Source organism: Aplysia californica, unplaced genomic scaffold (assembly GCF_000002075.1).
Source record: "Aplysia californica isolate F4 #8 unplaced genomic scaffold, AplCal3.0 scaffold00065, whole genome shotgun sequence".
Lineage (NCBI taxonomy): Eukaryota > Metazoa > Mollusca > Gastropoda > Aplysiida > Aplysiidae > Aplysia > Aplysia californica.
This window is the reverse complement of record NW_004797335.1, coordinates 1914258-1930854: the sequence shown is the minus strand read 5'-3', so window position 1 is coordinate 1930854 and position 16597 is coordinate 1914258. Positions and strand designations below refer to the sequence as shown.

At 39.6% G+C, this 16597-nt stretch overlaps 1 protein-coding gene across 3 annotated transcripts in view; it reads left to right on the top strand.

The window, feature by feature from the left end:
- Positions 1 to 16597, top strand: part of LOC101858697 (multiple coagulation factor deficiency protein 2 homolog) — a 43789-nt gene that overhangs the window by 24642 nt on the left and 2550 nt on the right. Inside the window, exon 4 of one of the 3 annotated variants that reach the window (XM_005093522.3) lies at positions 8908 to 13385. The exons of 1 other annotated variant lie outside the window; for it this stretch is intronic. In XM_005093522.3, the coding sequence (XP_005093579.1) occupies positions 8908 to 9134 (227 nt within the window). In that variant the 3' untranslated portion in view covers positions 9135 to 13385. Of the gene's footprint in view, positions 1 to 358; positions 1006 to 8907; positions 13386 to 16597 lie in introns of those variants that run through there. One more of the 3 variants, XM_005093525.3, reaches the window with a different exon arrangement.

The window sequence follows — 16597 nt, the reverse complement described above, 5'->3', positions numbered from 1 at the left end:
TATATATATATACACACCACACAAGAATGCAGACGGAGGGGCGTGGACCGTTGCCTTGTACCTCGATTTTGGCCATTTACGTTGGAAGCACTGGTTACGAGCTATTTTGAACACGCATTGGTTGACAAGTGACACCACTACTGTGTTTGTTCCCCTGCCTGTACTCTCTATTCCTTTCACCCTGCTAGTCAACATCATCATCGTTGTCGTCGTCAACGTCATCGTCTCAGAGCTCTGACTAGTTCTCCAGCGGGCTGCTGAGGTTGGTCTTCAGGTCCCCCATGTAACCCCCCCCCCCCTCAAACTAGAGTTTTAACGCGTTTTGTTTTGCTTTTTGTGTTCCCCTCACCCCCCGCAGAGAAATCTAACAAAACAGACGCGGATTACCTGGACGAAAATGGTCATGACACACGCGTGGTCAAGGAGTCGGTTTTGGAGACCAGTATTGAGGGTGCTCTTAATCTCTTCGATGCCAACAAAGATGGCTATGTGGAATATTATGAATTTAAGCTTAAAAATTAAGTCGAGCGTGCAGCAGTAACGGCCTCACACTTTCACATAGATCACCTATGATATGTGCTTGAAAGCATGGACCTGGCATGTGAAAGCACATTTTCCCTTTCACATTAAAAAAAGAATATACATTCTGTTTATCATAATATTAAAGAAAATGCAACTGATTTTTTGTTTTTTTTAGAATTTAAAAACGACCCCCCTCCCCACAAACAAACAGAAAGCTTCAACAAAATCAAACAGAACAAATTTGGAATTTTGGATTCAATAGTCTGCAACACTAAAAGAACAAAAGATTTTAAAACATTCCTGTTATTGGTAAACTATTGCATCAGAGTGATATCCCACACCATTGTCTGTTCGCAGTCTGTTGTGATCTGTGCATACTCTCTTTCTCTACTTGTTATTTTTTCTGTTTTGGGACAAGTTTTGCATCGTGTTCGAGACACACTTCTTCAGCTTGTGCGATGGGGTATTTTCTTTTAATTTTAAAAAAATGAATGTATTGATGCAGGCGTAAGGGAACTTTTGTGTATCTTTCGTGTTGAAGTCTTAGTTCTCAGGTGACGCGGATTTTGTCGGTGGTTTCATTAGGTTTCTTTCTACATTTCCTTGTTGTCATTTTGTTTAACCATTGAAGAAGACTTGTGGTGCTGCTTGTTATTTTTTTAACCTTATTTTTTTCCTGTATCCTACTTTAAATACAACTGCGCTTCAGTAAGAGAACCCCCCCCCCCCCTTCCCCCGTTTACACACCCTTATTTTCTGGACTACTGAAAGTACATTGTATAATCTTTTGGGCTGCAAATGATTACCCCCCCCCCTTCCACACACACACACACACACACACACACACACACACACACACACACACACACACACACACACACACACACACACACACATATATATACACACTACACCCATACGCTCTTATTTTTCTCAATTCTTGTTGGTTTTCCGGTATAGTGCAGCTGCTTAATTAATTTGTCTAAATAAGTGGGGATTTTTTTTTAGGGGGTGGGAGGGGGTATGCACGTTCTGTCTTACTTACCTCTTGTCTTTGGTGTCCCCCCTCATCCGGACTCTACATCTTGTGTCTGTTGTTAGTCTGTATCCTGGACAGGTTCAAAGGTAATTTTGTTCTTGATCTTATTGGTCTGGTATGTCCATGGTGGGTTATTTGTGGTCTGTTTTTGAAAGAAAGTGTGTGTTTTTGGTTCTTCTCTCCCCCCCCCCCCTCCCAAACCTCCTCAACGAAAGAGCGGGTGGTTGGATTGCGCCATTGATATATCATACTTCTTTACTTTCCCCTCTGATATATTTGCTTGTTTGTCTAATTTTTCCCCAGCACTTTATGACCATTATTGTGTCGATGTGCTTTTCTGTACTCAAATTCAAAACAGCGACAGGGGTTATCTTATCTTTTGGTTTGTTGACGCCTCTATGACGTTTGTTGGAATAACGTTGTCTTTCTCTTGTCTGATGGGCCCCCCGGTTTGAAGTGGGTGTCTAATGCCATCGTGTGCTCCTGCTTACTTTCAATGGTACTGTTGTCTTTATTTTGCTGTTCCGGACGAAGTGTGGCCGTTATTTGTTGACCTTTCGTAGACTCGACGTCCATAATGTCAACTGCATATGAAGCGGTGTATACAATGTGATCGGTAAACTTGTGGCATCACGTGCCAAAGACATGAGTTCGATTCCGGCGTGGGGCTCTGCGTCCGGGTTGGCACTGGCTGACAGAGTGGAAGAGCAGCCCGCCCCACCAATGTTCTAGATTGCGTCAATGTGCGCGTAAAACAGTTACAGTCAATTGGCTCCATATTATTTGTCGGAGCAACCAGATGACGTTGGACTGAGACGACCTTTGAACTGCTGCTAAAGATGAAGATGTACAAGCTCTGGTTCATGTTTGTATTTCTCAGACGAGCCGGGTGACTCCCATGGGTATCAGAATGACAAATGGGGTCCTTCAGAGCAGTGGATTGAGCTCACGGTGGACCACACGCTGAGCCTCGCCGACAAGGACAATGACGGTTACCTCACTTACTATGAGATGAGGCTCTACGCTGCCGCCTTGAAACGAGGAGAATTTTAACTTTCTTTCTTCTTTCTCCCCCTCGAAGCACTCACCACGGCGCGTTCACGACGTCGTAAAAATCACGCGCGTCACCCCGATCTTTAGAAATTTTTTACTTCTTCTAATTCAGAGACACTTTCGAGATTTGTTTTCGCCTACCTCTTGTTCAGAGGTACCCACGAGTTGCTAATTTTTTCTTCTTCTCATTGAAATGTTCGTTCATTGATTGCCACCTCACGATTCAAACCATTTGGAGTATTCTTTTTACCTGTTTCTGTTTTCACCCATTTGTACTTCTTTCTTCTAAAAAGCGGACGTCTGATATTTTCTTCAAAGCACCCAACATTTTGCGTTGTCTGTAGAGTCTTCAAGCCACATTGATATATTTTTGCTATTTTTCCTAGAAGTTGAGACAGCCTTTACTTCATTTCTTTCCAAGAATCGTTCCAGGATTCTCTTCCTGCTTGAACGAGTTGGAGGAGACTTGAACGAGTTTCTACTATTTCTATGTGTGATTTGTTTAGTGATTCGCTCTCCTTACCTGAGCGAGCATTTGACCAGGAGGAATTCCACAAACCTCACCCCTCTTTCAGTTGTTTACCTCTTAAACTCACTCCCTATCCGTCACCAATGTTTTTCTCGCGACATTGTTGCTTCACTTTACTCCAAATAATCGTCTACAATTTCTCTTACCACTTTTTAAAAAGCCCTCGTAACACTTTGTATTTTTTATGTGCACCCCTTGCGCGTTTTATTTTCTTTAAAAAACCCAACAACAACCCAATTTGCACCGAGAACGAGTCGCCGTTTTGTCTCTTGTCTCTGACTCAGATATCCAGAGCTTGGAATTCTTGCACCAGGCAGAAGATCTATCGAGAACGTCCATGATATCATTTGGCCACTCCACTCCGGTCTGCTGGTTTTCTTTAGCATATCGATAATATTATAAATCTATACAGAACCCAGACACGGTAGTCCGTTTAGCAGGGGCTTGCGGTTCCCGTCCAAGTGCTGGTGGGGGAGGGAGGGAGAGGAGGTTGTTTTATCGATCTGCGTAATATGTTTTTTCCCTCTTGCACCGTGTCCCGGAACCAAGACTTCTAGGGTTTCTCTTTAATTGTATACAGTAGGGAAGTACACTCCTTCATCACAAAGCTGTCTGCATAATATTATAATATGTGTACTCGCTTTTACTGTTTTCGCTTTGGTCTATCTAGATTTCAACTCTTAACTTTCCCCGGTTCCGACAGTCAGTTTATGGGAAACCCACTAGATCTGTTCTTGTTTTTTGCTCAGGGAGTTTTCACATCTTTCCGTTCATTTGGCTCAGTCTTATGGTAGATGGAGGCTGAATTCGGATGTACCCCCCCCCCCTCTTCATCAACCTTTCACTGTTTTTAAGCATTAAACCCACACCATACCGTGCATACGCCTGCTTATATTGTCAACGTCTCTGTGTTATCTGCATGTCCTGATATGTGCATGTTTGGTCTTATCGGTTTTTTGTTGCTGCTTATTATTTTTGTCTACGTAACGTTTTTTCATTTTTTAAAATTTCTTCGCATCGTCGTCGCCATATTGCACGTTTTCATGTATCTTTCTTCTTCTGCCCCCCCCCCCCCCCCACCCCCTCAAAAAAAAAAAAGAAAAATATTGGTCAAAAGAAAAAGGTAAACCCATGTTTTTCCAATTTTATTAATCAAAAAAAAAGGGGAGGATGCTTTATTTTTTTCTATAATTAAGCAAACACACGATATTATGACCACAAGACGCCCCCCCGAGCGAGAAGAAAAGAACAATTGTCGCGAGAGGCGCCCACTTTATACATGGAAGTGTATTTGTGGTCGCGATAATAGAGAAGCGTAATGTTGTTTTCCGGAGCTAGTTGTGCTCTGCTTTTTTATTTTTTGTTGTTAAAATATTTTTTGTTGTTGGTTTTTTTTTTCAACCTTTCTTTTTGATGTCGTTTTTATTTATTTTTTTTTTTTAGATCCCAATAATAGTGATCCTATTATGTAAATGTTTATGTCTATGCAATCTGTTTTGAGATAGAGTCTGGTAATCTCCCATGTGTTTATTTTTTTTGAAGAATTATATTTTGGTGTCGGGACTTCCCCCCAATTTTTGTTCAATTTTTACCAGTAGATGTTCAATCTCAGCTAATGAATTCCTAGTCATTTGTACATATTAAAGTGAACGTAGTTTTTCACTTGATCTTTTCCTTCTCCGTCTGACTGTTTACTTGCCAAGTGTCTTACAGCGCATAGTTCGAGCCTGTTTTCGAAACAAATATGCCCACCATTACTGTTCAAATCAAAAGCTCATGTCCACCTGTAACATCTGTTTTTTTTGTTTGTTTTTGGTCAAAGTTTTTGTTGATGATTATCAAAATGAGGTACATGTACGTGCATTACTAGAAGAAACCCGTACCTACTAAATGTATCTCGGGTTGATATGTCAGTGGGAAGTGACAGAACTGAGTTCTACGGTCTCCCTACCACTGGCCACTGTATGGCGCCCTTATTGTTTGCTCTGGACGATTAAAAAAAAAAAATTTTTTTTTGGGGGGGGGGCTTTCATAGAATGATAGTAAATAGTTAAGGTACTTTTTAAGGGGGTAGGGCAGAACGTAGCTTTTTGAATCACCCCATCCCTGTGTAAAAGCCGAAAATGCCATGACTCGTTCCTGGTTTAAATTTTCTGTTATATGTGGGTGTCAGATGTTACAAGATTTAAAAAAAATATCCTCCGTCTGAAATGTTCACAAACTTGTTTCTGAGATTAGTACTTCTGTAAATGCAAAAAAGAAAAAAAAAGAAAAGAAGCATGAACAAGGAAAACTTCCTGTGAGTTAAAAATTACTGAATAGCAAATCATGCCTTTCCCGGGATTTAGTTTAGCTATCTCCACCCCCCCCCCCCCCCCCCCCCCCGCCCGTTCCCCCTTTTCTATAGATAAAGACGTGCGTTGATGTGTTTGTTGTCTGATGTTTCTGTCAATGCTGAGAGCAGTAGCATGGTGCATATGAAGTCTTGCCTTTGGGATAGTAAATCGTAATGATTATATATCTCTATTGCATGAGCTGTAGCGCTTTCCGCCTATGCTTTGATCGTGTCGTAGTCTTCGCTTGCTTTAGACAGATTTGACCCATTACTAGACAGTAAGACTAGAGGCACGTATCTGTATCGCTCTTTACAACTTTTAACATTTAACCTTTATCTTTCTACCCTGGATTCATGAATAAAATGTATGTTTTTAACCCACGTACGAGTTTTTATTTAATTATATCCCCTCGTTTTCTGTTCTGTGTATATACACATTGATAAACTGAGTTTGTTGTGTGGCTTCCTTATTACTTTAACCAACCTTAACAATTACATGTACTAACTTTCTGCTACATTCTTTCGTGTGTGCCTTTTAGAGAATCCCGTAGACAAAACCCCCTAGATCTTAATGTTTTGTCATTGTATGCCAGTTTTTTTTTGTTTCTTGTTGCTTTTGTTGTTAAATGCATGTTTCTAGGTTATCATCCAATACCTTTTTTGTTTGTTTGCTCATACAACATAATGATTACAGATGGTCATCGTCCCACACGGCCCACGTTTTCAGGTGCTTGTACGGGTGGTTAGTGGCTGCTGAGTGTCGTCTACTTCTTTTTCCTCTTCCATTCCATTATCCTGTTGGCCTTTCCGAATAATAGCTGTTATTGTGGTGACTGCCAAAAACGATATCTCCACCCTGCGTTACATACTGTCTTTTGTTTTGTGTGGCGATTGGGCGGGGTGGTGTGAGGAGTGATGACGAACTAAAACCAATACTCTCCCCCCCCCCCCCTTTCTTTTCCCCCCATCCAGCGCCTGTGGTGTATTGTATGGTTACGTTCTACCCCTCTCAGCTTAGGATTTCCTTGATACAACAGGATTGAAGCAAGCCATCCATTAAATAATCTAAATCGTGTGGTGGATGGGCGTAGTGGAGAATTTACTGTCAATCATTTGGTTATATCTCCAGGAAGTATAATCCACTCCTGGAAGTTTTCAGAGACTAGGTGCCTCTTTTTTTCTGGCTAGAACGGCACAGTTGGGCTCGGTAATGCTGGTAGACACTGGTAATGCTGGTAGACACTGGTAATGCTGGTAGACACTGGTAATGCAAGCACTTGTGCAGGGTCCTCTCAGCCAATGCTCAAGTGAATAATGCATGGAGTTCTGTTATTCATAAGTGAAAGATTTGGAAATGTGTATATATGTTACGTTATATTGTGGATGGAAGAAATGCGCTCTGGTGTGGTTTGCTCCTTCCTTCCTGTGAAATCTCTAATCGTCTTTCTTCTTTTCTTTGCATGTTACTCTCTTTACTTGTAACACCTCTGATCATCGGCAAATATATGACTTATCTGTGTTGCAAGTGCCGAAAACCTCTGACTAAAACTTTAAAAAAGGTGTATCGTATGACAAAGATGAGAGAGATAGTGCATGATGCTTGCTAGCTAGAAATGAAAGATCTAAAGACGTGTGTATAGATGTGTGGTAAGGTGAAAATCATGTGTATTGTCAAAGTGAGTTCTGCCGTGCTCGGAGTGTCCCTGCCTCAGGTAGGTTGTACGTAGTCAGTGGAGCCTGCTTCAGTGTGACCTGACCGGAGCCGTCTTTGGTCTGATCTGACATGTCGCCAACGTGTGGTAAGTATGTCGTCATTGTGTTACCCATCACCTTTCCTGCTACAAGCATCCCTCTCTCTGTCCCTAAAAGACACTGCAGACGGCTTCTTCCGCGTCTCTTGTCGATTGCATGTGAACTTCTGGTAGGAGTTTATACTGTACATCTGTATGTACGTGGAAAACAACAAATGAAAATCTCGATTTAACAAAAAAATACCCCCCCCCCACAAGAAATCACCCAAAGACACCTTTTGGTTTGGGAGAAAATCAGATCTCAAACTTCAAATCTTACTATACTTCGATTGTTTTCTTTTCTTTCATACCTTCTCTTGAAAAGGATTCTTATCCCAGGACTGAACCCATTGCTTGGTTTGAACAGTTTTTGAGAATAAAGTTCAGAGAACTTTACTTTGTGAAGATGCATGCTTACTGCTTGAGATACTCGATAGAAGTACAACATGTACTGTGCTTTTGTCAGGAGGAAATTTCATAGATAATTTTGTACCAGCATATTTAAATATTGATATTCAGTGATATTAAATAAAATGGAGATCGTTGTCAGATAGGGACTTGGGCTTGGTGACCCAGGAAGGGGACAGGGGAACTCATCTACTTTATTGTCCGCTCTGCATTGAGACTCGCTGACCAGGAAGCCAGATGTTTTTTGCCGGTTTCTGGGAGGGCTGGGGACAGGGGGAAACTTTTCAGTTCACTGATGCCCCCCCCCCCCAACTCTTTCACCCCTTTAATGTTGGGTTTCTTTATTTTTCTCCCATTTCTGAGAAGAACGAACTGGAAGACCGGTGTTTGTGATGTAACAGGTTGGCACTTCGCCATCACATGCAGGAAACCTGAATTCAAATTTCTGTCTTTCTCTTAGACATTGTATCCCTTTCAGTCCAGGTTAACCCTGACATCCAGGATCGAAGCCTGCTTCCTAAATTATCTAAAGTGTGTCTGTGGGGGCGTAAAACACTTACATAAAAAAATGGAACTTTTAGATTTAGAATTGCTTTTCAACTAACAGTAATTTAGGTTCTATGGTAGTTTTAACATTTTTTGTCTTGATCAGCTTGAATGGATCAAGTCTATATCTTAAGTGCATGACAGTGAGTGCATGGCAACAATCAGTTTTCAATGAATAAAGTAATGTGGTCTCTCTGGCCACAAGGAGACATGTAACACAACAAGCAAAACGCATGTGACACTCTCCTCCCTTGTACAGTATGTCATACAATCCCACTCAGTTACACTTTTCTGGCAGATACAGTTGTCTTTTTACCTTTCAGTCTTTCTCCTTTTTTTTCTTTGTTTCCGTCGCCCTTTTTTCTTCTCTCTGTCGTTGACATTTTTCCTTTTGCTACTTTTTTCTTTACCTTTCATTCTGTTTCTTTCATTGGCACCTTATTTCTATCCTTTTTTTTCTTTTCTCAGTCTTTCTCCATGGTTTGCTGTAGACACAGTCTGTCTTGGGCAATCTGTTTCTTTCATTCACCCTTTCTTTCTATCCTTTTTTCTGTTTTCCGACCTGTCATTGTGCATGGTTTGCTGTAGACGCAGTCTGTCTTGAACATACTATGTCCCTTGCCCGCTTAACAGCTTGTGCTTGCCGCCCGCCCTCACCACCACCCTCTAACCTCTCCCGTTACAGAGAACGCAGCCGCTAACACCAAAGTGTTTGGTGACGATGAGATATCCAATATTGTGGACTCTGTGATTCAGGATAACGACGAGGACAATAATGGCTACATCGAGTATTTTGAGTTCAAGAGGAAACAAGAACAGTCTAGACAGGCACAGCCGCAACAGGGCCAACAACAGCAACAGCAACAACAGCAACAGCAACAACAACAGCAACAGCAACAGCATCACCCGTAGTGTGTTGGCGTGTTTAGCTATAGCCTTTATGGTTTTGATTGTCATTGGTTGTTTGTATGTTTGAAATGTTTTTGCTTCGATTAGACAGTTGATCTTTACCGCCATGAAATCCTGTTCTTGTTATGTCATTCTCTTACTCTGACATCTCTTATACAAGTATACACGTTTTTGTAAACAAAAGAGTAAGTACGAAATGTATTCTACTTTTGGTGGTAATTTTTATTTTTATAGTTGGTTTCGCACTTACTTTTGACATCACCCTTTTACTATTTTATTTCAAAATGCAATTGAATCAATATGAATAAGTAGGAGACGCTTTTTGTTTCACGTATACAGTTTTAGAACGATCAAAGTAAGAACAGGTTAGAATAGGATGAAACGGGTTGGAAAGATTACAGATTTAACAGTTGTTTTGTTTAATTGTTGTGAATGATATGTCTGAGGGAAATTGTATTGGTGGGGATGTAGAACGTGCAAATATATCGAGGATGTATTTCTTTGGTATTTTTGTTGTTGATCTCTTATTGTCTCTCTTTTAAAGAGTTTTTTTTAATGATTTAAGTTAGGGTTTGGCGTGTGTGTTAATTTTGATTTCTTCCGATTGTATTTGTGAGTCATGATGCCAATAAGGGCCAGTAGTTCTGTATGCGTTATTGCATGCTACCTCAAATAGTAGAGACTTAAAAACTGCATGTTTTATAGCAAAATACATTACTTGTTGTGTATTCTCCAGCAGATTGAGTTGTATTTTTTATCTGTCTGTTTTGTTATGTGCTGTCCATGCAGGTTGATTTTTTTTTCAGCACAATGTCTCATAAAGTTAAGAGTATCGGTGACATGTAGATGCATGACACAGAGGAAGGAAAGGGTTGGATTTTTTTGTTTACTCCCCAGGTTTTGTATTAACACTCCTAATAATTCTTTGTAAGTAACATTCCGAAGACAAATGTTTTTATTTAATGAGAACCTAGAGATACATTCCACATCTATGGTTGTCCCTTGTGATTGCTTAGTAATTGTTGAAATAGATTTTTGCACTCCTGTATTTTTTTTTCCAGAAGTGCCCATTTTGACAGCTTTTTTGGAGGTCCTGCCTTTAAATGACCAAACCCTGTTGAAAGGGATGGGATCTCACACCATGTCTACAAATGTATCCACACAGTACTGTTTTTCTCTTAAAAGTATTTGCCAAAAAATTTTCCCTTTGTCGAATTAATTCAACATGAAATTTATTTAATTTTTTTAATATTTAGACTCAAACCACCATTCCTAATTTTGTTGTGCACAGATGTTATGTTAAGAGCTTATTACCTGTTTGAACAGTGTTCTGGATGGTTGAGGGAAGCTTCTTTAAAAAAAAAGTCGAGGGCAAGTACTTTGTTATTTTATTGGGGAATTAAGTCCCGATGTGTGTGACAACTTGATGTGATTTGTTTGATAATGATAATTGCTAAAACATTATCAGAAATGTAACTTACAGTATCAAAATATAGACATCAGTAATGAAACTTACAGTATCAAAATATAGACCATGTTGATAGAACTTCTTACAATTTTTTTACCTCACAATTGGATTACTCGTGTACTGTTGTTTTTTTTACATACTTTTTATTACACATTATTATTAGTTCACAATTAATCAAAATGTTTCCTTTAAAAACGCTTGGTAGTGTCACGAAATCAGTTCTATATCCTTGGCTTCTATTTCCTTACTAGGAGACTCTAAGTTTTCCATTTTCTTGTGCCTCTTTCCTGTACAGGACGTTTGTGGCTAAACTGTTCGCTGTTATGTTCAAGAAATAGGAATTTGATTTTTGTTTTAGAAGATTTATTTTGTCTAATTTCTCTGTTTTTCTTCTTTAGTGGAATGATGTATTTCTCTCAGCGCAGGTTGGCTCTGACAGACAAGGTGGAAGCAGCCTGCTGCATCTAGAATATATTCATGGGGCTTTAGAACAGTTCCAATAATTTTGTGTAGGTTTCTTATACATCAGTATAAGGAACAGGTTCTGAGATGGATTATTTCCTTTCAGGATATAAAAAATATTTCTAACAAATTGTGACTGGTTTTTGTGCAGGTGAACCAAAAGTTTGTGTACGCAAAAAGGAGTCAGCCTCTTCATTTACATGTTTTCTGTCGTCTATTGCTTTCATGACCTTCAGCTTTTTAACAAGTTTTCTTTACCTTTAATGCACTAAAAGCTAATGTGTTGTTTCAATGTTATCTTTAAGAGCCAGTACAGACTATGTTAAGTTTACACATGGTCTTCCCTCAGCAGCCAGAGACAATTACTTTGAACTGTAAGCACCTACATAGTTTCCATGTCCGTCGTAGCTTGCATTTATTTGCTGTTCAATGCAATGTCATAGCTTTGTAGGCAGTGTGTCTAATGTGTGAGCTACATTTTACGAGCAGATATATTCATTATATAGAACAGATGATGGCTTGACTGACCTTGTTGGAGTGTACTCACCGTAAAGAACTACTGTTCATTCCTTGTGCTTGTTACATTTAAAGTTGGTATTTGATGTGCTCTGGACCGTTATTTTCTTGTTGTTTTCAATGGCTGTTTTTTTTTGTTGTATATCAAAATTCGCTCTGATATGGGGGGAGGGGGGGGGGGGGTTCAGGGCTTTCCTTCTACTCACTGAGATGGGTATTATTTTTCAAAGTCGTGCCACTTAAATACCTTGCAGTGTTAAAAGAAGTGTTTAGTCCATACAGTTTTTTTTATTTTTTAAACTTTAACAAGCTGTTACTTCTGTGATTATTACTGGAGCTGTCTGTCAATAGTGCTGTTGTTTTACAGGACAAGTAGAAAATAAAACATGATAATCAAAACATGTGGACCCTGACATTCTATTGTAAGTCAGATTTTGGAGGGTAAAGTGAATTTTTGCAGCAAGGAAATTACCTGAATGCATCTAAAAATGTTTACGGTATTAGAACTCGTGTGCATTCCTCTTTGTTGAAATCAGGCCATATGAGTCTTTCTATAGGTCTCTTAAACATGAGGTCTGAAGTGGGACAAAGATTGTCTTGATAAAGGCATTTTTCTTCTCTTATTTATATTACCACTCAGTTATTTCTGTATAATGTTTTGATTTTTCTGAGGTTTAAATGACCCATGACCGCTATTGTATTTCACTTCTTTCAGCTTTGAAAGAAAGTTAAGTTTGGTCTACTGTGTAAGGCATAAGTGTTGTGTGATAAGGACATACTACGCATTTTGTTTTGTGGTTACTTTACACCCGAAACTCACAACTATCAAAACTAGTCCCTTATGGTTTTTTCTGATTTGTTTTAAAGTTTATAAAGATTTGTGTTGTTGTTTTTATTTGTGTCCATGACAGTAACATGTGGTGGTGGATGAATATTTATTTACAGATTCATATATTACAAAATTGTGATTCAATGTGATGCCTGTCGTTGGTGAAAATGATTAATCTCATTTTATGTTCTAGAAAAGTTTTCAAGTCATGCCTCGTTTGTTTGCTTCGAAAGAATGTCTACTTTTGTTTTATATGTCACAGTTTATTTTTCCATTGTTTTTTTTGTGAGTCACATTTTCTCTTGTCTTTTCTTTTCCTTGTGTTTTTAATTTTTATGGGAATGTCTTTGTTGTGTACTTGTATTACGTACCTGTGTGTTTATGTTTGTTGTGTGTAGTTTTGGTGGGCGCTGAGTCGATTTACCGCCTCTACTTCTCACCTGTGCTGTTTGCCATTATGTATCTGTTGTCCCTCCACTCTACAACACTATTTTACCATGGTTGTGGCTACTTACTTCTCTTTACCCCAGACTCTTTATTTGCCACCTGACGCTTGCTTATTTAAGTTTTAAAATGTAATTCCCCCCAAAATTGAAACGTCTTTTATTTCCCTTTTCGTGTTGAGAAACTGTTTGCTAACATTGCACTGTCAGTTTTGGTCGAATGTCTCGTGCATTTGTATTTTGAAAGTTGACCTTGTCACAGAATGATGGTGTGTGTGTGTGGCTGCCATGATGCCTCCACAGTATGACCACGTGATCGTCTGGCCTTGTTCTTGTCTTGTCCTTGTTGCTTGAACATCTGACAAGCGTGTGTTCTGGAATTTCGAGAAGTATTGGCAAGGTGGACAAAATATGATCTGACAGCTGTGCTGTTTATGACGTGACTTGTCTCAAGTGTATAAGCGAAAAAAAATATAGCGTCAAAAACTTGCACCTAATAAAAAGCAAGTGGTACTTTTATATTTAACAAACAAAAATCTCCTTTGTTTTTCTTTTTAATGTAACGAAACACCTTACAAGCATGTGTGAGCGTGTACTACTGTGTAAGAATGAAGTCAGTAACGTTAATATGTACATGTAGTCGTCTTTCTGTCTGTCTGCCTGCCTGTCTATTGTTCTGTCTTTTGACTTTTGTCGTGCCCTTTTTGTCTACCTGTACCTTCCTTCTTGTGGGTGGTTAGCGGGCGCTGTGGTATGGTTTGCACATTCTTTCTTTCCAAACAGCTTTCTACAATATCTTTCCTCCTTTTTTCTTTTTATGTTACTCTCTAGAAACACCTCTAATTTTCGGCGGTTGCCTGACCTATTTGTGTTGCAAGTGCAGTAAAACTTTTTCTAAAACTTAAAATAAAACTGTCCTCTTTTCAATATTCATTTCTCTGCCCCGAAGAAAGTCTGAAGAGACGGACGTTAAGTCGCTGCTCTGATAGATGTCTTTTTCTTTCTATTCCTCTTCCTTGTTAGCATTCTCATGATTTGTTCCTGGCAAGGCCGTATCTTGCTGCTCAAAGGCCAAGGCATGTAGCTGACCCTGGCATAACCTGGCACGACATGATGCATGTTTACATACGGGAGGACTCTGCATGTACACCATGTATGTTGAGATAACGTCAGGCATAAGGCATACTTTGTAGATCCTCCAGTGGGAGAAATCAATAGTGTGCTGTTCACCTGCTTCTGCGACATAATATGCGTACGTAACGTCATATAACACCTCCACATACTCACATACTCTTCCCCTCCCTCCCTCCCTCCCTCTCTGTCTCTGTCTCTCTGTCTCTGTCTCTGTCTCTGTCTCTCTCTCTCTCTCTCTCTCTCTCTCTCTCTCTCTCTCTCTCTCTCTCTGTCTCTGTCTCTCTTCCTCCCTGTCTCCCCCCCCCAAAAAAAAAAACAAAAAAAAAACCAACAACCCCAAACCAACAACAAACAACAACACCCTCTCTCTTATCGTGTGGCTAACTAATCTTTAGCTCTGTTCTTTGGAATCTGATACAGTGAAGATTTCACAAACTTGTTTATACAGCGGCGCCTTCTCTGTACCTTTCGTTGCACGTGTGTAAAATAATTACACTTCAATTAGGAGATTTTGCAATTACATGCGTAAATGTCGTCTGGGGGAAATATGCAAAATGACATTTAAAATTAAAAAACAACCCCCACCCCTTGCAATGCCTATATAAAACAACAACAAATAAACAAAAAAAAGCTAAACCTAATAAAGTACAGTTGAATACGGATGAGTTGATTTCGTGGAAGTGCAAAAAAAAAAAATCAACTCATACGAAGTTCAACTTAACCGTTGGGACCTGTAAAGAAGAAGAGGTGCTGGAACCCGAGAAAGATCAACTTAACGGTAACCGAAGATCAACTCAAGCGAGATCAACTCAAGCGGAGTCTACTGTAGAATAAAAATAATTTGAAACTGAACCGAAAAAGGCCACCTTTAAAAAGACCGTTGCGCAAACATTGCTTAACATTCTTTATGAACTTTCGTTTATATCGATTCGAACAACCTAAAACCGTGGGTAGTTGGAGGGCCCACTGGTAGGTACTACTTCTTTACTAGCCCTCTGTTGTTTCTGTCTCCCTTACCTTTTCCCAGCACTTATTGACCATTATGTGTCGATGTGCTTCTCTTTACTCAAACAAACAGACACACGAACGGTTTCAAAATCCGTTATCAGAGGTGACAATTTTCCGGAAAATCCGGAAATCCTGATTCGCTGAAACTGTTCGTGTTTTGCCTTTTACTGTTACCGATAAAAATAATCTTGATTCAACAAGTAAAAGAAAACATGAGTGAGTGGTTGGCGGGTGCTCTGGTGTGGTTTGCTTCTTCTTTCCTATAAAAAATCGATCGTCCTTATCTCCCCTCCTTTTTTATGTTTGTTAGTCTCTTGTAACACCTCTAATCTTCTGGCGCTCATATGACCTTATGCTGTTGCGAGCGCCGTAAAACCTGTACTAAATCAAAGAAACATGATCCGTAGATTTTGAATATCTGCACGGGTGTTTCTATGAGGGACCGAAAAATTCAGGACTTTTTGTTCGTAGGCAGTTAGCACTTGCATAATTAATCACTTGAATACGACGAACTCAGAGCGTAATATTATTGTTTAAAAAAAAGTAAACTACAGCCCAAGTAAAAAGAAAGAAGGAGACATACAAAGGTTAAGAGATAATCCCTCCCCAAGAACCGTTACGCACAAGCCTTCTGTCAGCCTGATGGAGGTAAGACTGGTTTGCCCGAAGAGAGAATTGTGTTGTTCATTATTAGTTTGTTTCCACAAGGTGACATCTTTTTGTAGCTGTGTTTTTTTAAATCTCAACTTTGCAACCTGTCATGTACGACGTAAAGGTAAGTCTATGCTTCATGTAAATATTATGTGATTGTATTAAGTTTAATCTGCAAGCTGATGAGTAGAGTTGTCGGCAGGTGTCGATTTCCTAGAAACAATTTTCAAGATGGATATGATGTACTACTACTGATTGGGTTGTTGGGCTAGCAGCCAAAAGGTCGTTGGTTTGAACCCTGTCAGGAACCTGGCGGTGTTTCCTTGGGAAAGGCAAGTACATGTACCACGAATTTTGCTCCCCTCGCCCACGATGGAATTGGTTCCCAACTTATAGCTGCGAAAGATCTTGTCAGTTTGTTACTGAACTGCACGCTTCCCGGCAAGCTGAGAATGTTTCTGAGTGTTCTAGGGCCTGCTGGGTTGATAATATTTGTAAAGCGCTTATATAATATTATGCTATACAACATGGGTATGCGCTATATAAATGCCATTATTATTACTGGTATTCTATCATAATTCATAATAAAATTCTAATGATTTTCACGGAATGTCCGATGATATGGGAGAGCGCGCAGTTGACACATTTACCAAACTGTGATGTGACTGCGGCCCCGGTTTGGATTCCTAACTGAATATTTAAAAAAAACTGTGGCTGTGTTCGTAGTGTTCATGGCTGTCAGCTCAGTCCTGTTGGAAATGGATGTCGAATTGTAGGTTCCACCTTTTGTGTAACGTTATTGTATTGAAAGCGACGTTACCATCTCTTGTCTGTTTGGCTCGCGAACTCAGTGGCAATTGAAAACTGAACTTTTCAATCATGGCCTAAGACCTACAGGATAGTGAGAAGAATGTCTGTGATTGTAACATACAGTCTTGCACACCCTTACCGATAT